General features: G+C 37.0%; 2 protein-coding genes and 1 pseudogene across 3 annotated transcripts in view; all 3 read right to left on the bottom strand.

Moving 5' to 3' along the window:
- Positions 1 to 15,880, bottom strand: part of USP4 (ubiquitin specific peptidase 4) — a 56,991-nt gene extending 41,111 nt beyond the window's left edge. The window contains exons 1-8 of one of the 2 annotated variants that reach the window (XR_005555573.1): positions 15,672 to 15,880; positions 15,217 to 15,344; positions 13,807 to 13,937; positions 10,874 to 11,000; positions 9,988 to 10,133; positions 9,565 to 9,626; positions 8,303 to 8,431; positions 6,413 to 6,527 (exon numbers count right to left, since the gene is read on the bottom strand). Coding sequence is in view for 1 of the 2 variants with exons in the window: in XM_039334013.1 (XP_039189947.1) it covers positions 6,413 to 6,527; positions 8,303 to 8,431; positions 9,565 to 9,626; positions 9,988 to 10,133; positions 10,874 to 11,000; positions 13,807 to 13,937; positions 15,217 to 15,344; positions 15,672 to 15,823 (990 nt within the window). In the remaining variant the exon portion in view is untranslated. The remainder of the gene's footprint in view (positions 1 to 6,412; positions 6,528 to 8,302; positions 8,432 to 9,564; positions 9,627 to 9,987; positions 10,134 to 10,873; positions 11,001 to 13,806; positions 13,938 to 15,216; positions 15,345 to 15,671) is intronic. The other variant, XM_039334013.1, reaches the window with a different exon arrangement.
- Positions 1,788 to 1,941, bottom strand: LOC120304041 (annotated as a pseudogene).
- Positions 15,881 to 20,120: 4,240 nt separating the features above from the next.
- On the bottom strand, positions 20,121 to 23,423 carry GPX1 (glutathione peroxidase 1). Its single transcript, XM_039334012.1, has 2 exons — positions 23,097 to 23,423; positions 20,121 to 21,135 (listed from the first exon to the last, which is right to left on the bottom strand). Exons 1-2 carry the CDS (start codon positions 23,325 to 23,327, stop codon positions 20,785 to 20,787), a joined length of 582 nt encoding a protein of 193 aa, XP_039189946.1. The 5' UTR covers positions 23,328 to 23,423; the 3' UTR covers positions 20,121 to 20,784.

The following is a 23,423-nucleotide window of genomic DNA, read 5'->3' as shown; positions in this document are numbered from 1 at the left end:
CTTGATAACTTATCTGATGTTAAATACCAATAATACATCAACTTATAACATTTTTCTTTTAAATTGGAATTTAGTGTAAATTTTAAACCTTTCATCCACATATTCTCCCATTGTTCAAGCTTTACATTATATCCAAAATTCCTTGCCCACTGAATCAATATTTTACATGTTCACTTTCCAAATTGAAATTCAATAATGTTTAATAAACCTTAGCAATAATTTATTCATCACTACCACATGGTAGACTTTCCAATTCATTTTTAATGAAGTCAAACCCATAACTCTTTTTGTCCAATTTAAATCTTTCTTTCAATTGTAAATACGTAAACCAATGGCAGACATGTCCTTCTGATTCTAGCTCTTCCTTAGGCTTGATGATAGGATCACCAAGATTAAATGATATTATTTTACCATAGATCCACCAGTCCAGCTTCGCAACCATTTCGTTCCTTTAAAAAGCTTCCTGAGGGGACACCCTAAGAGGCATCTTTGTAGAAAAACCTTGTTTTATATTTATTCCAGACCCTTAGAATGGCACATTTAACAAAGTTATTAAAAATCAACATTTATTTTAATCTTATCATACCGTAAATAACCATGCCATCCAAATCTTAATTCATGACCCTCTAAATCAAGTAGCGTCTTACTCTGGAGGCTCACCCACTCTTATACCCAAACCAAACAACAAGCATCAAACACTGGTTTCAAATTTGGTAAACCCAAACCCCCTTGTAGCATCTTGCAGTAATTTACATCTAATTCTTGTTTTTTTTCCCCTTGCCATATAAACTTAGAAATATCCCTCTGCCATTGTTTAAATGGATATCAATTGCAAGGATTGGTAACGTCTGAAACAAAAAAAGCATCTTTGGTAAGACTTTCATTTTAATTACAGAAATTGTATCCAGTTGTGATAGATGCAGTTTATCCCATCTTGATAAGTCCTTTTTAATATCATTCCAGGAGGCACATAATTATTTTCAAATAGTTTTGTGTTTGTATTTGCCAATATGACCCCCAAACATTTCACCTTTTTTTTTCTTTTTTTTATTTAAAAAGTTTTATTGAAAGTTACAAAATAAACCCATTTGGCCTCCCCCCAACCCCCACCCCCCGACTTCCCAGAGCCAAATACAGGGTATTTCAAACATATTAAACATAATCTAATTAAGTTAACAAATATATTAATCATAAGCTAAACAAGTTTAACAATTTATACAACATTAAAATCATACTTAAACCTTAACTCCCTTTAAACCTTAATAACCTATCATAAACAAATCAGTTTATAATCAATTGTTATATAATAAAAAATTTTTAATTTAAATATTAATAATACTTATTATTTAATCATAAAATAAGTGGAACTTTTCAGTTCCATATTTAATCTTAATATAATCTATCCATCTTCTCCATACCATAATATATCTTTCTTGTGTATGATCCTTTAAATAAGCAGAAATTTTAGCCATTTCTGCTAAGTTAGAAACCTTAAATGTCCATTCTTCTAATGTAGGCAACGAATCCTTCTTCCAATATTGACCTATCAATAACCTTGCTGCTGTAATTAAATTCAACATTAAAAAGTATCTTTAACATCAAAATCCTCAAAAATCCCTAATAAAAATAGTTGAGGAGTAAACTTTATCTTCCTTTTGAAAATATTTTGAATGTTCCACCAAATCATGATCCAAAAGGCCTTAATATTTTTACAAGTCCACCAAATATGAAAAAAAGTTGCATCAAAACTACCACACCTCCAACATTTGGGCTGTAAATTAGGGTACAAAAATATGGAACGCTTCACGAATTTGCGTGTCATCCTTGCACAGGGGCCACCTTTTTCTTAACCTTAAAACCAGACTCACTCTCCAGTGGGATCATATTCTTAGTAAGTATTCTTTTCTGTTTATTTTAAAACCTGCTAAAGCCCCAATTTAATTTCTTCATTAAATGTTCTATATTTTTGGGGGGTCTTGCAAGAATATAACCAAATTTTCAGCAAATGCCCTCAATTTGTAAACTTTAAAACTATTCAAAACTTCCAATAGCAAAATAAACAACAAAGGAGACAGGAGACATCCTTGTCTCCTACACTTTTGAATTTCACATAAATTGGTTAAATCACTGTTAATAAAAAATTTGATTGCTATGACATGTAAAACAGCTTTAACTTCTTGGATACAATTCTCCCCAAAGTCCATCTCTTCTAAAACTTTAAACATAAAAGCCCAATTTAGATTGCCAAAGGCCTTCTCTGCATCTAAAAATATTAAAGCTGCCTGTTTCTCATTATGGTATGATAGATATTCAATAATATTCAAATCAGTCCTCACATAGTCCCTTTAATTGTCTTTTTGGCAAAAAGCCAAACTGATCTTCATTAATATATTGCCTGTAATCTTTTTGCCAAAATTGCCGTAAAAATTTATATAGTATTTGTTTAATAATGAGATTGGTCTGTAATTCTTTATCTTCATAACATCTTGACCTTCCTTCGGTAGTAGCACAATACTGGATTCTTTTCTTTCCACCTATGAGATATCTTTCCCCCCTGTAATATATCGTTCATTACATCCTGTAGTGGCGGAAGAAGTTAATCTTTGAAGCATTTATAATATTGGCTTGTAAGGCCATCTGTATCTGGAACTGTACGTGATTTCATTTTTTTAATAACTTCTGATATTTCAAAGGTAGTTACTGAGTCATTCATACGTTTTCTCCGAGTTTGTGAGTTTAGGCAACCATTGCCTTAACAGATATTTATTTATTTTAGATAGATATAACTCCTGCTTTTTATACAAATTAGAATAAAAATTATGAAAATATTTTTAATAAGCTCATTTTTATTACATTGTTGCCTTCATAAATTTTCTCAATCATTCTCTTTTTCCTTTCCTTTCTTAGTTTATATGCCAACCATCTTCCTGGTTTATTTGCTTCACATAAATAATTTCCATTTCCATTTCTTGAACTGTTAGCATGGACAGTTGTTGCCATAACTATTTAATTTGATGTAGAATTTTAGAGTGCATAGGTGTCTTTTGCAAGTCAATTTCTTTCTGTTTAATTTCACCCAGTATCTTTTGCATCTTTTCCTGGGATTTTTTCTTCTCTAGGTGATTATATTGTATAAAATAACCCCATATAACTGCTTTACTCACATCCCAAACAGTCATTAAGTTTGTCCCTTTGCCTAAATTATTGTCAAAATAGTCATTTAATTTTTTACAGTCCTTTACAATAGTCTTCTTTTGCAGAATAGATTCATTTAGTCTCCATCTACAACTCAAATTCTTTAAATATCAAAAGAACTGGATTATGATCAGAAAAAAATTAAGTAAAATGTCAATTTTTAGAATTTTATTTGCAAGGTTTTTAGAAGTCCATATCATATCAATCCTTCATGTGGTATGTATTTCTGAAAAAAGGTATATTCTCTGGCACAGCCATTTCCTTGCCTCCACGAATGTATTAATGCTGAATTGTCCATCTCAAAAAAAGTGTTTGATAGTTTACCCTGGCAGGATTTAATCCCTTTAATAGATGTTCTATCTAAAATTGGGGAAGTCACTCCATTCCAATCCCCCAAGATAAGCCAGTTTTCATACAAAAAGGGCAGTAGTTGATTCGTAAGATATTAAAAAAATTTACTTTATCATCATCTGGCACAAGTCTAACTACTATTGACTTTATTCCATTAAGTTCAATTTCCACTACTACAAATCTACCATGTTCATGGTAAGTCTTGTTAAGACTTAAGATTAAGTCTTGTTTCTTAATATGTGTTTCTTGAAGGAAGATTATATTGACATTGAGTTTCCTCAGGTAATTAAATATTTTTTGGTGTTTAGATGGGGCATTTGCCCCATTAATATTCCATGTAATAAGCTTAATCTTTAGATAAAATAGCAAGTTCCTGTACGAACATCTCAGCTGCATCCTCTTCTTCAATATCAACTTTTTGAGGTTGATCAGCCTCTAATTTCTTGTCTGTATCCATTTCTCCAACTGTGTTTAAAATTAATTTGTTTGATCAAGAAATCCTTGGCTTTTTCTATAGAGTTCAGTCTGAATCTTTGCTCTTGGTAAGTATCACTTCAATTTTATCCCAGCTGAAATTTTCCTCTTCTTCAGAATATCAGTAAGGAAAGAATAGACTTTCCTTTTTCTCAAAATTCTAACAGGAATTTCCTTCAAAAATTATATCCCCATTTTCCATTCTTAGCTTAGATTTGAAGTGGCAATCCAGGACATGGTCTCTCGTTGTTCTTACAAAATGAACTAAGACATCTTTTGGTAGTTTTCTCATTGTAGCAAATCATGGAATTTACTCTATATACTTTGTCTATTTCAAGGTCAATGATCTTTGCTTCCCAGTTAATTAACTGAGCGAGGGCTTTAATCATCCTTAATCTAATCTCCTCTCCAGCCAATTCAGGAATTGCCTGGAATCTTAATTGCAATTGTTTAATCTGTGCTTCCAGAAGTGCTCTTTTGTCCAAATCAGCTTCTTTCTGTCTTCTCCAGTTTATCCTCCATAAGATCCACTCTATTCTTCACCTGTTTCATATCTCCAGTCAAATGTATTTCTTCACAAAGTTCCTTTGAAAGCGTATCAAGTTTTGATTCAAGCTTTGTTCCCATTGTCTGAATTAGTTCATGTTTTAGCTGTATATTCATCCAAAAAGAGTCTTAAAAATTCTGCATCTCTTGATATTCGTTTCAATTTCTCCATTCTCTTGAGCATAGCCATCCTGTGAAATTGTAACTAAAGTTTTAAAGTTAAACTTTTTAAACTTATAAATTTATAACATTAAATCCAATGGGATAAATGATGTTGCTGGAGAATTAAAAAGGATTAGTACTACTACAGTCTTTTGGCTCCCTCGTGTGGCCAAACAAAAATACTGTAATATGAGTTACAGAAAAGAATTTAGTCTGTGCCTCTTTGTTTAACAGTCTATATCAGTGATGGCGAACCTTTTAGAGACTGAGTGCCCAAACTGCAACCCAAAACCCACTTATGTATCGCCGGGTGCCGGGTGGGCATGGACTGCTGGGTGGGTGTGGCTATGGTGGTCATGGCAGATGGGTGGGCATGGCCAGCTCAATGTTGCTCCTGGGGAGGGACACCTGTGGGGACTGAGCAGGATTGAGGGAGATCCTGGGGGGTCTCTGGCTGGTGGGGCAGTGGGCAGGAGGCTCATCCTATGAGGTGAGGCAAGGCAAGGCAAGGTGAGGCAGGGCAGGGGTGCCACTGTCGCAGGGCAAGACGAGACAGGGGCTGGAGTGGCTGCTGCCTGACATCATCGGCCCCCACACACAGAGGCCAGCAAGCGCATGGGTGCTGGGTTGCATCCGGTCACTTGGGACCTTAGCGAGTTAGCAGGCAGCTGGTTGAAGAGGGATGGTTGCCCTCTCCAGGGCATGGTGTGCGTGCCCACAGAGAAGGCTCTGAGTGCCGCCTCTGGCACGCGTGCCATAAGTTCGCCACCACTGGCCTATATAACTGGTCCACTCAGAAGCCAGTAAAATTGAAACTATTCCTCCCGCTCCTCCCAGCAAGATCAAAACACCGTTTAGGCAGTCTTCGTTTTAAAGGCAAAATGTTTCAGCAGAGTCAATTAAAGATATAAATCCTTTAGAAGATTTAAGTCCAGAAGTTTCAAAAGTAGTTTCCAAAAGTAGTTTGTTATCTTTTAAGACAGTTTTTAAAAATGTACACTTTATAGAGAAATGCACACAAATAGAATTAATTCAACAAAAGGTCAACTAACCAGTTAAAATACTGCAACACTGTAATGTTTCAAACAATTTTGAAACTACATTTATTTAACTTATAGTAAAACTGAAATAAAAGTAGTTTCAAAGTTGTTTTTAAAAATTAAAAGTATAAACATTAACTACTCACAAATCTGACAGTAAGGCTTTAAAGCTCTGTATTAGCATCACATGGTATACACAGAGATAGTTCTGGTTCAATACAGGAAATCACCCAGTCAGATTGGGGAAAATGTACCTGAAAACCAGGAACTGTTGTGTACTAAGCAGCACAGACAATGCTCAGTAGCGAGGATGAACAAAGGACTTGATATTAAACCACGTTCCACATTCCTAACCCACCCAATAAATGACTATCTTGCATTTCAAACTGTTGAGGAGCTTAACAGTACTTATATATTACAAAATTGGGATGGGCAACAGTTTCACTGAGGACTGCATTTCATTAGTAACAAGCTGGATTGGTGGAGCCAGGGTGGAGACATTCTTTCTATGAAGTCTCTGAAACTAAGTTGAGGGTTGTAAAAGGCCTTAAGAAAGCAGCTTACCAAGCCATATTTTAATGTACATTTTCATGTAAAATCTGAACGGAAAGTCTACCACTATATGTTCTTAACCAACACTTTACCTGTAGAGCTGAGTTCATGAAACATGTATTTCCTAGATTACTGAGCCCACAGAGTCCAGGCTGTGACTGAAGACTTTCCCTGCTGTTGTAAGAACTATAAGAAAAGCTCGAGCCACTGAAAAAAGAAAAGGTACATCACAGCATGCTAATGCACCATAGAACTTTGCAAAGAAAACGAGGACATAGCTGGCATTCTAATTATTATTTAATATATAAATTTATATAATATCAAAGCAATTCCTTAGATGTAGCTCTCACAAATGACTATTCGGGTGTCCAGCTTTTAACAAAAAAAGCATTTCATTCTGCAGATACATATTTATGTTAATGAATGTACATCAATAGATTTTATTAAAATAATTCTATACTTTTTAAAGCAATATCAAAATGCTATTTAATCCCCCCAAAATTATACTATTTCCACCTTCCAATGTAAACTAGTGTAAACACACAAGAAGGCAGTGCCCGATAAGAGAAGCCCATCTGAAGCAGTCCTCCAAATTCAACGAAGGCAAATCTAAAGCAGGGCCTCCTCAAAAGACCTAAGGTTCCATTAGAGGAGCCAACTTTTGAGGACACGAAGCTCAGATCTAAGCCACTCAGGACTTAAAAATAAACTTGAGCACATTGAAGTGATTCAAAAACAAGACGGAAGCTAACACAGTGACTATATTTATACAGGTTACAGAAAATTTAAAAATATTCTTAATAGTTACAAATGCATTGCATCAATTTAGTTTAGATTTTAACTGTTGAAAATGGAGCTAATCTTTTTGAACCTTAAGGAATGTAGTACCCTTCTTATGGTTAATATTAGAGTTAATATTAAAAATTAAATAATAAGCATTAGAAAAAAAATGGATTTTGTCCTCTGCTGAAAAAAAAAAAGATATAGAAGGATCCAATTTTTCTGGAGAAAAAAGATTAAGCAGAGAACAAGCAAATGTCAAAATGTATATTTTGCTACATTATTATCAGCAATTTCAATTAATCCTAATTTTTGTTTCTATAATTTGTATTGTTTATATAGGTTTATTGAAGATTTTCCTATATTGAGATTGGGTGGTCTACATTTATTTTTTTTATTCGATATGAGTATTTTCAATTATGCCTTTCCATTTTGATTATTTTTTGTATTGTTTAAAGATATAATATATTAAAAATAATTATTCTGATTTTTTAAAGATTTTCTCCAACTATTTCCTGTTTCTGGGCTTCCACATGTCCATCAAACACAGCATACAGATTCTTTATACTTCCTACTTCATCCAATCATATACTGAGCTTGGAAAGCTCTATTACACTAGAGCATTTTGTCATCAGCTGTTACATAACAAATAGTTATGGAAAAAGGGACAGAGTGAATCTCTTTTAACAGAACAGTACCTGGCAAAAAAACAACAACAACAGTGCTTTGAGAGCAAAGCCAAAATATTCTACCTTAACATTGTGTATTCTTAGCATGTATCATGCATGGTAGCAGTTCCACTTGCTTTTACATTATATTTGCCTAGTTGCTGTTATTCAACATCGTCATCTTACATCTTATTACATGTAAATGCTACCCAACTCTAGTTCTTACAGTAAAGCTTACCAAAGCATGATGCAACAAGGGCTTTTGTTTATCAGCCAGCCTCTCACAGAAACTGACACTGATTTAGGGACTAAGGAGAGATGCCTGAGCCAAGATCGCCCATTTAGTCCTCATGACTATGGAAGGACTAGGACTTGGGTCAGCCTTAACCCCTACAACATACTGGCTTTCTTTTTGAGTGTATAAAGACTGTTAACTGCAAGCATAGGGATTAAGACTTCCTAAAGGGTACAAACCTTATTTAATAAAGGAGCGACTCTATTTAAAATACTTATAGAAAGAATATTCTTTCTTACCCTTTACCAAGGCTAGAACAGTTCAAACCATAGGAGTTATTGCTATCGCCATTTGTAATGACTGGAGAGGCAGAACTTGCTGATGCTTTTGAAGAGGTAGCTAGATTTCTGTTAGATGCAGTACATGATCTAGGAAAAGGCATGAACATGATTTCTTAAACACTGGTTTTGGAATTGGGATCTTGATAAGTATTCATTATTTATTTTTTTCTGGATTTTCAATACAATAGGACAAAGTATGACAAGGTATCAAATTCAAGAGGTAGCTAATGGCATTCTAGATTTATAGATCCATTATATAGAAAATTTTCCAGCCATCCAATACCAAGTGGAATGTTTATTTTTCTTAATAAAGAAACCAAACTTCAGTAAAGATGTCTAACAAGGTATTTTCAACTTTTCTCAATCCCTAGGACTGGTTTTAGATAGCTGTTGCACATGAAACACATATTGTGACATAAATAAAGTTTTGTTTAGATTACAGAAATGTAAGAAATTAATAGTTATATAAACTTCCTCCAAAACTTAAAATATATCCGCTCCAAGCAGATCAAAATTGCTCCATGGTATGTTACCAAATAAGGCTGTAGTTACTATATACACCTTCTCCTTATTTAGTGACCGCAATCCATTTCAGTAACTTTGTTAAGTGAAATGGTGGCTAAGTAAACATGTGACTGAGAGAAAGGGGTATTCTGAAGATGACGGATTGCTGCCATCTCACTTAGTTAAAGTTCTCTTGTACAGTGTCCTGGGTCTGATCCTTCCCTTTTATATATATATATCTTGAATATAGAGAAATTGCTTTAAAAAGCTATCCCTGCATTTCCCTAAAAACCTCAAGTTAATAAGCTCAGCTTTGTGAACTTAATTAATTAGAACCTTCCAGGTCCTCTAATACTGGCTAAAAGTGGCTAGATCATAATCAATTTCACACTGAGGCTCATAAATGCCACAGTGATTAGAAGATGAGTTTTTTATTCCATTTATTGCCACATTTGCAAACAATCACTAAGACAAATCACTAAATGAGCTGTGTATTATTGGAATTTCTTGGCTTCTTAGATCAGATTTATTAATGATTTTAAAATAAATCTAACCAAAATAGATTCTGTTAAGGCAGTTATATTATTAATTCACAAATTTAAATGATGAGTTTATTAGTTCTGATTACAAACTGTGTGCAACCTTGCTTTGGTAATCAAGTTTTGCAAAGACTTAATTGAGCCACAGAACATGAGAGGTGAGAGACAAATGCTTACTTTGTTAGAGAAAATTGTCTAGGCCATGAACCATCTTCATTTTTCACTTCTATTAACACTACCTAACAGGAGAAAAATAGTCAACAGTGTTATACAAAAATACAAATGCTTCATGGACAAAACATTTCCAGAGCCCAATTAAATCACTCCCAATCCTGAAACAAGCAGCTACTATTTAAGAAATTAACACCTACATGTAGTATTTCAACAAGTGTTTTCAGATTGCTCCAACCGCACTGTTACACAACAGCCCCAGATAAAGGAGCTGATGTTCAGAGGGGTAACTTCCTTATGAATATTAACGAGAAGCAGAATGCGCAATATTCCAGAAACCATTTCATTTCAGAATATTTTGAAAAACAGATGACCCTAGAAATTGCAACCTGTTTTAAGTAATCCCAGAAACAAAAATATATTTCTTACCTGTCCCTGATAGAGCTCTGCATCTTGTATGGTGCTATCGAGTTTGCTTAATTGTTCATAAGTATTATTTGTACATCTGTTCCACAGTCTGACTTCTTTACCATCAGGAATATTAAACTGCTTTCGCATTTCTTTTTCAATAACAGCTGATAAAAAACCCACATAATTACATGGAAGGCTGCAATGGCTTATTAAAAGTATACAAATTGGCTTATTCTAGAAGGTGTGTTTCTTCTGGATTTTTTTTTTTAAACTAATGAATACATTCCTGATTCAGCGTGTACAAACTGGCTTGGATAATTCTCATACTGTCCTATTTGCACTTGGGGTATGTGTATGTGGGCACGCACACACACACACACACACACACACACACACACACACACTATAGTATATTCAAAGGCTACTATAATTATCTAGAAATAGGATTTTTATGTGAAAAAGAGCAAATACAAAGCTCAGTATAGATGTTTAAAAAAAGAAGGGAAAATATTATATGGAATATTATAAATTCAAAAATGAGTTTTAAAAAACACAATCAAGAGAATTATGTATATTTAATGCAGTCAATTAAAAACAGACAGATAATTTGGTGCAATAATTAAAGCACTGGGCTAGAAACTGAAAGACCATGAGTTCTTTCTAGTCTTGCCTTAGATATGAAATTAGTTGGGTGACTTTGAGCCAGTCACTCTCTACTAGCCCTAGGAAGAAGGCAAAGGAAATAACTTCCTAAACATTTTGTCAAGAAAACTGCAGGTGCCAAATAAAATAATAAAACTGAATTGAAAAGAAATAAAATGAAATAAAATAAGATTTTCAGAAAAATATAATTGTCCAATTTAATTCTTAAACTTTACATCTTAATATTGTGCATCATACTCACCAATCGTATCTGCCTTGCTGAAATAAAAGTTCACAAGGTTTGTAGGATCACTGTACTGACACAGCTTCAACTCCAAAAGATAAACCTCTACTTTACAGTGTTTAACAAACAATCCATACTCCACAACCTATTAGAAAAACATCACTTAGAAAAGTATGTTTCAAAAAGAATGAGACCATAGGCTTTATCTGTAGTCAAAATTATTATAGTTGTGCTTATAAATAAATCAACTGAGTCTAAAACTTATGTCAAAATATTAATATTTATAGTATCATTTTATGTTTATGTCAAAAATTTGGAAAGTGGCAACACAGACTCAAAGTGAAAGACATAAGCAATGAAAAAAAGAACAAGTAGTATACAAAACATTTGAAACACCACATGTGCATTGATTAGTTCTTATCCACATCCACACTCTGAATTCTTATCCACATCCACTCTTCAAATGCAAACTGCCCCACTGCGATTACAAAAGGGAAATTTTTGCATTTGAAGTAACATGGTTCACATTTGAAACTGCTCAATTTGAAATGTTTTGTGCATGCTGTCCTAAACAGAAATATTCTTACTTTTCCTGACCTGCTCAGGGAAGTTGGAAAATATTCCAGTTGAGAACGAAGACCTGATGCCTCAACAATCTTGAGCTAAGTTTTATGTTTGAAAGTTTTTAAATTTAATTTATATATAGCTGGCCATGTCATCCTTATGGCAGTTTTAATAGCACTTTTGTTAAATTGTAAGTACAACACCTGATTATAGTCACTGAATCTATATGGGCAGTATAAAACATTTGAAGGCAAACTTGCAAAACACCTCTCCTTGAAACCCTGAGGAAGCTACATCCTTTTTCTGATGGCTGGATTTATGTGTGTGTAAAGGAGATTGTTAGCTCTCCAAGGGAAGTATTCTCTGTGAATAGATATGCATGCAACCTAGGAAGACCAAAAGAGCAGTCATCCTGAGCCTTTTAGAGGACATGCCAGTGGAATGAGATGAACAAGTAAAAGGAGTTCCCATTTGTTTAAGCTTCAGAGATTCTGAATTACTACTTTCTTTCCAAGCCTGAATCAGAAGTCAAAACACAACCTAGCTTCTTATTCTGCACATACTTGAACAAAAATAGAGATACACTCTTGGACACAGTGAAATGCTGTATGGGTGGTATCAGGAATAAAATTTACTTTGCATATTCCACATGTCATTGGGGATGCTACAGTGCAACATTCCTCAACATCAGAATTGTGATATTGGATTTTTTTAAAAAGCAGACAGAGGAACTGCAACAGAAAGAAACAGCCCCTAATATCTGCATGCCTTAGGTCTGTAATTTGACAACGCTACTGTGACCATCATCATGTCCAACTATGCCAGCTGAGAACAAGAAAAGATACATACCAAAAAAAAATAGGAAGCACCCTGCCTAAATACCAGACTAGAAAAAGTGTCCAAAGTTAGAATGAAGATTCTGTACAGTGGAAAATAACAGACAAGTAGTGGAAAGGAGAAATAATCAGTGTGAATGCCAAATACACAAAACATCTTCACGCTGTCTCTTGGTACACTCTATATAATGGCAGAATTGAAATATTTTCATCAAAATTTCCGCATTAGTCAAAGCACTAAATTAGAATAGCAAAGCATTCCAAACTATGAACCAAGACAATGCAAAGAAAAAAAAATGATATCAGAGGTAAAGACATTAGCCCCCTAAGTTGCAATTTAAGCGAGTACCCATTCTCTTGGGCTGCCTATGGTGCAAAATCCTATGAGCAGAAGACTCATTAGAGCAGACATGTGAAACTCACAACGTCACATGACATCATGTATTGGGCCAGTTTTGCCATTGCTGGCAATGGGGTGGGCGCGGTTTCCATGTGATGCGTCCGGCCCACGGGCCGGCAGTTTGACATCCCTGCATTAGAGGAACATCTACTTTTTCCCATATTATGCTGCAACTGACAGAAGGCATTTCAACTGGATTTCTATTTAATTTTTATATATTTGTATTATTCTTTACTGGTTCTTCAAAGTTTCCTCTAAATATCCCTAGTTCCTCCAATGTTTACTGTTACATTTTGCCATTTTATTAAACCCTGTTTAGAATCAAGAAGCAACAAATAAAACCAAGATGCTCCCACATTCCTCAAATTTCCCTTCCTTTTCATACACAGATGTCAAACATATGATTATGATGTATGAACATTCAAATATTAGAGTTAATACAATTCTAAAAAAAACAATCAATTTTAATCCAATTATCACATGTGGAAATTTAGTCAGCTGACTCTTCAATCCATTAAAACACTTCTTTATAAAAAGATTCAGAATTAGGGTTTTAAAATAAAACAAGCCTTGAAATGCAATGGCATCAATACAGTGAATCTTACAATCTGTATAATCAGGCAGTTTAAAATCAGTCACAGGTGTTTTTGTCACAGGTGTTTAAGAAACTTTCACTTCTATTATTTCCTTCCCCAGTATCATCTCTACATACAGGACATGATATTCTTAAAGACACGCTTTTCTTCATTTTTGATAAAAAAAACATTCTATTACCTTACATGAATGTGTTTACTTTGCTTCATCTACTACTCATGGAAGTAAGTATGTAATGGACCGTGCCATCTTGATTCTAAAGTTTAGATTAATAACTAATATACAAGTTATAGGCACTGAAGATTAATATTTTTGATACCTTTTATATTAGCTATTAGGTGGAAATAGGCATTTCAGTTCTTCAATTTTATGTCCAAATGTAATACACTACAATTTACATTCACATTAAATGTCATCAGTTATGCTATTTATAATTTAAAAATGCATTTTCTCTGACAAAGGTGGAAGAAATTTATACGCTATTTGTGAATATGCAAAAAAGGCCTTCTCTACAATCTTCTAAATATCTAGGAGATACAAGGAACATGATTACTTACTTTTCTCACAATTGGCTTCTGTCCCTCCATACAACCATACCAATTTGCTAGTTTATCCCAAGCTTCAGTAGGAACCAGTACATAATCCAATTCATCAATGAGGTGCTCTTTCAAAGTTTGAGTTTCTGAATCTAAAAAAACAAGACATAGGACTATAAAGGAAGTTCATCAACTTTCTATAAAATTCTGAATAACATTTAACCAATGCATTGAATGTCCATCTCAAACATTTAAATATTTCTATATGGGCTATTTCATTCACTAGATCAAGATAAATCTTGACACAAACTACATTTGCAGAGCACAATGAAAAAAAAATCAGCAGAAGATTTAATTCCCCCCAACAGCCAGGGTGAGGATAATAGGAGGGAACCCGCAGAAAAGGCAGGGCAGTGGTGCAAGTGATGATTTCCTGGGCAAAAATGACAGCTGCTGCCTAATGACTGCTTGCTTAATGATGGAAATTTCAGTTCCAATTAGGGTTAAGTGAGGATTACTATATTACTTTAACCTATACAGGTAGTTCTCGACTTATAACCATTTGTTTAGTGGCAGTTTGAAGTTATAGCAGCACTGAAAAAAAAATGACTTATCACCAATTTTCACACTGCAGCATTCCTATAGTCACATGATCAAAATTCAGGCACTTGACAACTGGTGTATGTATTTATGACAGCTGCACCGTCATGTGATCACCATTTGTAATCTTCTCAGCTGGCTTCCAACAAAGCAAAGTCAATGGGAGAAGCCAGATTCACTTAACAAATGCAATGATTCAGCTGTGACAAAAAAGTCATAAAATGGGGCAAAACTCACTTGACAACTGCCTTATCAATTGAAATTTTGGGCTCAATTGTGGTCATAAGTCGAGGACTACCTATAATAAATTGGTAATTTCTATTGGATCCATAATATACTTTGGATATTTCTATGTCAGAACTGTATTTATAGTGGGAGAATTCAGCTTTATAAATTCACTTCATGTCCCACTACCTTGAAGTGAAAAATAATACAAAAACAAAAAAAGAGCAGATATGAAGAGAGATTTGCCTTTTTTCAAGCAATTATAAAAACTAAGACAGCTAATAAAGCTACACAGAGATAAAGGTTTCAGTTTTGAGTTCTATGCATAACTAATGAAACGGTGAGAAAGAAAGAAAAGTTATATGGGAAGCCATAGATAAAATGTTAAGATCGATAAATCTTTCAGAGCTTTTTTAAGGCCAGCTATAATTACAATTGCCTCTTACTCAAAGTGTGTTTTTGACCATAGCAACATTAAAAAAAATCACAGGGGGCAGCAACCTTTTCTCAAATGTTAGAACATTTTAACTAGTGTGTGTTGCAGGAGGATCTAATGCACTCAAAACTGACATAGGATCACCAAAGTCAGTTCTGGGTAATTCTTACCGGTAAAAAGTCCGGAGTTGTCAATTGGTCCTGGGAAGAGGTTGGGCTCTCCAACGTTGTACAGATCCCAACTTTCAAAGCCCACGTATTTCTTCCACTGCTTGAACCACCGACTGTCAATCAAATACCTGCCATAAAAGCAAAAGTATTAAAAAAAAAAAAAGCAAAGGAGGAGATGGAGAGATAAAAAAAAAAACCTGCGGGAGTGAACGAGGGACAGCAGTGACTCAGCAATGAACGAAACCTTTCCGGGACAGAAACGTAGGGTTCCAAACCACCCTCCGCGCCCGCCTCATACGCGGCCTCCTTCAGCGGCCCAATATCGGCGGGCGGGGGTACGGTGAGACGGCCTTGCCCTCAACCTGACCCCAGAGGACGGGCCCGGAACAAGCCGCCACCGCGGCCTCCTTCTCCCGTCCGTCTCGCCGCCGCCCCTAACCCGGCTGCACGCTCACCAGGACTCTCCTGGCCGCAGAACCTTGTCCAAAAGTGGCATAAGCTCAGTCCGCTGCATCGCGGCGTCCGGCCTTAAGCCAGTCGGAGTTCCTCCGCCCTCTAAGCCTACTTCGGCCGCCATGACGACGCGCCCTGCCGGCCGGCCGGCCATCCTCAACCACGGAAATGCCTCCTTCGCCGGAGCGCGCACCGAAGGCCACCACTGCGCAGGCGCGACGTTGCTTGGTTTGAGAACGTAAGGTGTCCGACGTCACGCGGGAGCTAATCCTCAGTCGGAGCGGAGGCGACGTTCCTGTCCCGTTGCGTAACCTGGGAGACTTCGAGGGCGGCGGTCTGTGGCTCCAAGTAACGGAAGCCGGATTCGTGCTTAGGAAGCTGCTGCCCCGGCCTCCGATTGCCTCCTTTTCATTCTCTGAGTTAATTCGGCACGAGTGAGGCACTTGGAGTACTCCTAATTGGCGAAAGCGCGAACCAGCCCAAGAATACGAGATCGAGAACTAACAGATCGATCGATGTGATCCAACTTTATGCAGTGGCGAAGATGCTGGTCTAGCAGCCAGAAGACCGTGACTTCTAAGGCCTCACTTAAGCGTGAAAGGCGGCTAGGGAACTTTGGGCCAGTCCTTCCCTCAGCCTAACCCACCTCACAGGTTGTCGCTGTAGGGAAAATAGGGCGGAAGCATTAAGCATGTTAACGCTGCCTTTGAGTTACACATCAAAAGGCGGAATAAAATATTCTCGGTGGAATATTTTCCCCTCGGAGATCAGAATGTCCCAATCCTGTCGGTCTTTTGCAAGGCTCTAAAAAAACTGGCTTTAAAACCGTGGCCCGGGGCTCTGAATGGGTTAAGAGGCCCCTTTCTTAGCTTTATTGTAGAGTCATTTGGTTGAGATGGGCAGTTATGGAAAATGAATGAAATGGCTTTATTCCCAATATGACTATCAGTGTTTAATTTAACTATAGGTTTTAGAATTAACCCATGCAATAATTTACAGTTTCTTCAGCACCCAAGCCTTTAATTACAGTGTACGTACTTGTCTAAAACATGGCTAACAAGTTTGTGGTAGTGTATCATGCAAATCTGATCAGTGGGTGGCAATCAGGTAGCATGGTAAGCAAACATCCAGATTGTTGAGAATGCTATTTTTTATTTTTTTTAACCTGCCTTTATTATTTTATAAATAACTCAAGGCAGCAAACATATCTAATACTCTTTCTTCCTCCTGTTTTCTCCTAAACAACCACCCTGTGAGATGAGTTGGGCTGAGAGGGAGTGACTGACTTTCATGCCTAAAGTGGGACTTGGACTCACAATCTCCTGGTTTCTAGCCTGGTGCTTTAACTGTTATGCCCTGTGACTTGTAACTTGCCTTCTTCTTTTGTACTTATTGTGTACACAAAGCACATTAAGCCAGGTAGTGGTATGATTGGTTTGAACCATTAATATGCAGTAGCACTCGTTCCCAACCGGTCTCTCAGAGTTGTTGTGGGGAAAATAGGAGCAGAAAGGTGTGTTGGATGTGTTTTCTGCCTTGAATTATTTGTAAAAATAATAAAGACAGGATACAAATAAAATGATCAATACAGGAAACTTCTATTCTGTATTGGTGGCTCTGTCTATATCAAAAATACTTATTGGACAACATCTTAGCTACCTTTGTCATTCATCAAATTTATATGGCCATCCACCTTACAAGAAGTGACTCTGGGTGGTGTACAGCAAAAAGGTATAAAAACAAACACATCAAACAGTCATAATTTTAAAAAATGTTAGGCGTAGCACTGTTTCTGTGCCCTGAGGTGTGGTGCTGTCCTGTTTTTGCACCCCGAGGCACGGTGGCCCATTTTCGTGCAGCGCAGCATCCCTTTCTGTACCCCGCGACACATCATCCCATTTTTGTACCCCAAGGCACGATGGCATCCCATTTTTGCACCCCAAGGCGTGGCAGCGTCTCAATTTCATGCCCCGAGGTGTGGCGACAGCCTGTTTTTGCACCCTGAGGTGCGGTGGCATCCGATTTTTGCTCCCGAGGTGCCACAGTGTCCCATTTTCACCGAGGCACGGCAGTGGTCTGTTTTGTGCATCGCAGTGTGGGGTCCCGTTTTTGCGTTCCGAGGTGCAGTGCAACCCATAGCTGTGGAGTTAACTGTTTCACTTAGCAACAGAAATGTTTGGCTCAGTTGCCGTAACTCAAGAACTATCTGTACAATTTTAATAGTATGTAGACAGAAAAAGGAAATACTGTAAACATTGCTTAAGTACAACTAAGGCAGTCTTTACTTCCTTTGTTACAAGAACACTGAGTAAATTACTTACCTGAATTAGTCATGTTGTATGAAAATGCCTTGTTTGCTTAAGTACATCCACACAGGCAGTCTATAAGCAATAATAAAATCTCTAATCTAAAATATCTAAAATAGGCCATAAATTCTCAAAAGTTTGAAGATAATGTTTCCAACATTCGCCTTCATTAAAGTCCTTTGCAATACCTTATATAAACTAGGAATTGATAATTGATGCAATACCTGCAGTCATCAGGTACATAGCTGACATTTTAAAATGGCATTGGCATTTTATTTACAAAATAAAAAAATGTAAAAATAAGTCATCATAACCCCCCCCCCCAAATCTCACATTTTAGCATTCTTGACTTACGTCTTAGGATTTTTAATATTTCCTATTTTAAGATATTTTGTTGCCTCGTGATACATGGTGCCCTAATACTTTTAATGTTACGCAGTAGTATAATAGATTTATTAAATTTATTTGCCACTCATCTCATTTTAAAGCGATTGTTCTCACAAACTAGTTGTATAGACCACAAACAATTACCTTAATATTTAGAACATTTTGAAATTATCTCCCCAGAGAAACTCACTTGTTGCCTTGAAGTGTAATTTCCCAAATTTGATCAATATTTGATTTATGAAGATTCTGGAGTTGCTATTGGTTACTTGTTTCAGTTTCACTTGTAATGTTATACTTGGCTTGTAAATGATTGAGATAAATACTGAGCTAAGGAGTCACTGGCTTTATTGGAATATAGAAATGGCTTGGTATGATCTTTTCAAATATTTTTTTCCTATTCTTCTGTAGGCTATACCTTTAGAATTTCTTGGTAATCTCCAGTGCCATATTCACAGGTCCAACTCTTCTTAGATTTTAAAGGTTAGCCAAAATCAGGTATATATTGCTACTTCCTATAAGGTGGTTATAGTTGTTTTAATATGCATATATGTAAATCAGATTTTTATTCCTGGCAACAAATCCCCACAGTTTTCTTAAGATTTTCAGAAGGTTGCCCTTGCCTCTTTCTAAGTGTTAAGAGAAACTGGCCCAAGGTCACCCAGCTGGCTTTGTGCCTAAGGCAGGACAAGAACTCAGGATCCCTCAGTTTCATGCTTGGTATCTTAACCACTGCAGCACACTAGCTATCATTACTTACATATCCCACTCCTATGATACAAAACTGCATTTACTACTATTTTCACTTTTAAACCAAGAGGACTCCTATAAGTTTACAATGAACTTTCAGAGCAAAAATTATTTCTGTCTTGAAATGCCAAGAGTGATAATTAATCTGAAAAGTGTTATTTCAATAAATACAATGTTGAGAGTGAGTGATGGACCCAGTGGCAACCAATTGACTTTGTGCCTGGGGGGGGGGGACTAAAACTCAGTCTCCCAGTTTCTAGCTTAGTGCATTCATTGCTACACCAAACTGGTTCTCTACAGCTCAATTACCCAATATTTCTGCATGCTGGCACACCATTTTCCCCCCTCCTTTCCTATTTTTTCTAGTGGGCAAGAGCTTTTCTATTCAGAATAGCTTGCATAAAACATCAGCTTTCTGTAAAACAAGTGGATAAGATGAGAAATTATTTGACCAAGAGCCTAAATGCAGCGTAGGTAGGGATGAGTTTTGATAAAAATGCCAAATTGCACACTTTGTCCTACAAAGCATAACAGTGCATTTATTTCAGACAAAATATTTATATAAAATAGGTGGGGCACATAAACATGCCAAAAGAAACAAATCATCCAATATACAAATTTCTCAATTTATCACCTATAAAACTCTTTACAGCTGCATTAGGCAGCCAGTAAAGAGCTTGACCCACCACCACCCTGCAAAACATGCTTAATAGGATGTGAATGAAGCAGAAGATCTTTCCTTTTAGGGGCCACTTCTCTGGAGCTCTCTACCCAGTCTCACATTACCTTATAAAAGGCTAGGAGGGAGAGGCTATCAAAACCTCTTTGTTCCCCAGACTTTCAACCTCAGATGAATGTTTTATAGTGCCCCTCTTGACAGTTGCCACTTGTTATTTTCCTCAGTGATATTTATACTGTTGAGCTGCCTGGAATCTCAAGGTTGGATGGGCTACAAAAATTGTAAAATATAAATCAGACTGAAATAGAGTTTGAAAGCAGAGACACTGAATATTTAACATAATTTCAAGATTTTATTGGTGCATGGTAGCATTGAAGGCAGCTGATTCCAAACTGTTCTACCTGCTATAATTTACAACTTCACATACAAAATTTTAAAGGTACATCAGGTGCTTATCAAGTATTTAGAAAAAGCGCCATCATAAATAAAATTTTGATGGAGAGTAGAATCTTACCAGCAGAACAGTTAGTGAACCACAGCAAAAGAAGAAATGTAGAAAAGGGCACCACATTTAAGCTACTTCACATTGTAGAATTTTTTCTAAGTACGCTTCAGTTCTATTCCCCTACATCTGAATGATTTGCAGACTAGTTGAAAATACAGATTTTGTCTCTGCTACATCAGAGGTCAATGACACCCATAATGTGTATGAACTTCAGACCAATGACTGTTCTAAGTAATCCTTAAGATTTTTAAGGAAGAGTTATAGGTTTAGTTTTTATCACAGCAACATAATAGATTCTTGCACTTCAGAGAAGCTTTGCTGCTACAATATATAAGAAACTATCTTTTGTAATTTGTTTTCTAGACGTATGAATTTAGTTTAACATGGAAAGTTACATTTAAACCTACATTATGGGTAGCATTATACACTTTTAAAAACCTAGACCAAGCAGAGATGTAGGGAAGTTTTATCAAGATTTTATCTGGTCCAATCTAGACGGTTTGCTGAAGCAGCTTTTCAATGTCATCCTTTATCTTGATAGTTTCAAATTTTCTGCTGTAACGTTTGAAAGGCACCCCATCCCGGCCAATGAGGAACTTTTCAAAATTCCATGCGATGTCACTGCGGCACACAGGGGACCAAATTATGAACTTTGGATCGGTCATCAGGGACACAGGATCATCATGTGGGGTAGGCAAGGATTCTTTCAGGAGCTTGAAAAGAGGATGAGCATTTTCCCCATTAACTTCACACTTCTCAAACACGGGGAAGTTGGGCTCATATCCATTGCCAGGACGGACATATTTCAGGGAATTCAGGATCTCGTCATTGGTGGCATTTTCCTGTAACAAGGCAGACATCCAGACATCATAATTATAGCATTAGTAGAGCTGCCAATTATGGTTTCACAATACAGTCACCTTTTTCTTCTATTAACAGCTATGCTGCAGTGCAAATATTTTTATCCAGAAAATATCAATTATTTCACCTACAGGTGCTTTTTCAGAGTTTTATATGCTATGGTAGTTATGCAGCTTATGAGATCAAATGCTGTGCAGAAACAATATTTCAGTTAGTGAGTTTGCCTAATGCAATAGAACTACCAAATACTAATACTTCTCCTATACTCCATACCTGAAAAAAAAATGTATCAAGCCAAGTAATTTACTCCAGTGATACAAGTCAAGTGATGTTGCCAAGTACAAACTTCACTAACACTACTTTCATCTATCCTTACTATCTGCATCTCTCTATTCATGTACTTTCACATCTCAGACCCTATTTTTGCAGACTAACATGTATTTTGTTTGGTATAAATTTTCCTACACACTCCTCGTAGTCCAGCTATCAGAATCCCTTATCAAGAATTTCCACGGCAAGTGATAGAAACCATCACAATTCAGCATTGGAATCATTTAGGTTGGAATCCTTGGGCTACAGTTCGCTTTGTATTCAAGTTTGATACATTTCATCCCTTTATACAGACTTTTCATAATGATTGAGCCAGAGCAAAATGACGTACATCTTTAAAATTCCTACAGAGGGAGAAACAAAAGCTTTTATTTGTTCAACAGAAGGCATAGCAATGTTTTTGAGAAAAAGCCCTGAATATCCTAAATTTCCTCAATCCACATATTTTGAACAATGACAATTGTGAAGGTGAAGCATATATGCTAATTCCTGGTTCACTATACCTGTCTCATTCCCAGTCCAAAAGAAGATCCTGCATATATCAAACCTAGATATTAGTCTAAAGTTACACAGAACATTAACTCATAGAAAAACTAATTTGCAGATTTCCCTTTCTCATCTCTAATTCAAGTAACTGGTAATTTGTATAAATCTCATTCTAGAGTCTAGACCAGGGGTCTTCAAACGTGGCCCTTTTATGACTTGTGGACTTCAACTCCCAGAATTCTTCAGCCAGGCATGCTGGCTGGGGAATTCTGGGAGTTGAATTCCACAAGTCATAAAAGGGCCAAGTTTGAAGACCCCTGGTCTAGACCAACTTGCAGAAGGCTAAATTCTGCAAAACATTTTCCCTAGAGAATTTGTACAACGGGAAAATGGGAATGGTTGTAATTATGACTAGATCCTCCACTGCATAATTTCACTGGGCTGTATTGGAAAGTAGGCAAGTCTTGCTTTCAAACATGACCAACTGTATATGGAAATCAAGGCAATTGTGCAAGAGTCCTTGAACGATGTCTTTTCCTCCGAGAGGGTAAAACAGTTCTCCAAGGCACACACTCAGAATTGTTGCGCATTATTTCCTGTTGGGACTTCAGTTCAATATGCATCACACAGAGAAAAAGTCACATACCCTTCCCCACCATAACACTCCCACGCCATGAGGGGACCTTGTTAAGAACGACCTTTCCAAGAGAAGCGAAGGCAACGGAACCCCCCCCCCTCCTCTTTGATATCTGCGTTCGTTTTACTAAATTTACAAATGGGTTTATTTATATCTGAGGAGGGTTTGATTATCCTCAGCCGGTCAGAACTTTCGGGAAACATGGAAGTAACTTAAAAAAAAAAAAAAGCTTCAAACTACTCTAGGGCGCTTTTTTAACATTCCCAAACATGCCATAGTCTTGTTTCCAGCTACCGTTTGAAAAGTCCACACTACCACCCTAAAACGAGGCTCTATAAGCTTAGGGTTTCGACCATTCACACAACCGAGCCTTGGTACCGCTCAGCTTTCAAAGACCTGCTCCACACTCGCTCCAGGCTGCCTTTTTTACCGGCGCAGGCGCACGAGCTCGCTCCCGTCGAGACTTGTCGCCTGCGGATACCTCCTTACCTGGTGACCAAACTGGTTAGAGGGGAAAGCCAGGACGGTGAGACCTTGAGAGCCGAAACGCCGCTGCAGTTCACGGAACTGAGTGAAGTCCCGGCTCGTTGTGCCTCAGAGAGAAGCCACGTTGGAAACCAGCAACACCTTTCCCCGCAGCGAGCCCAGATCCATGGGCTGCGAAGCCCCCAGCGGCAGCGCCTTAATGCCGCTCAGACTATACCTCGACACACCAGCCATCGCAACGGCACAGGAGGACTCGCAAGCACAGCGCAGCCAACGCGCAATTTTGCCTCGTTTAAGAGCCCCAGCTACCAGCAACCCCGCCCACCGATC

The sequence above is a fragment of the Crotalus tigris genome, unplaced genomic scaffold (assembly GCF_016545835.1).
Source record: "Crotalus tigris isolate CLP2741 ecotype Arizona unplaced genomic scaffold, ASM1654583v1 scf7180000017625.6296891, whole genome shotgun sequence".
NCBI lineage: Eukaryota > Metazoa > Chordata > Lepidosauria > Squamata > Viperidae > Crotalus > Crotalus tigris.
The sequence above is the reverse complement of the archived record's forward strand: the minus strand, read 5'-3'. Positions and strand labels throughout refer to the sequence as shown.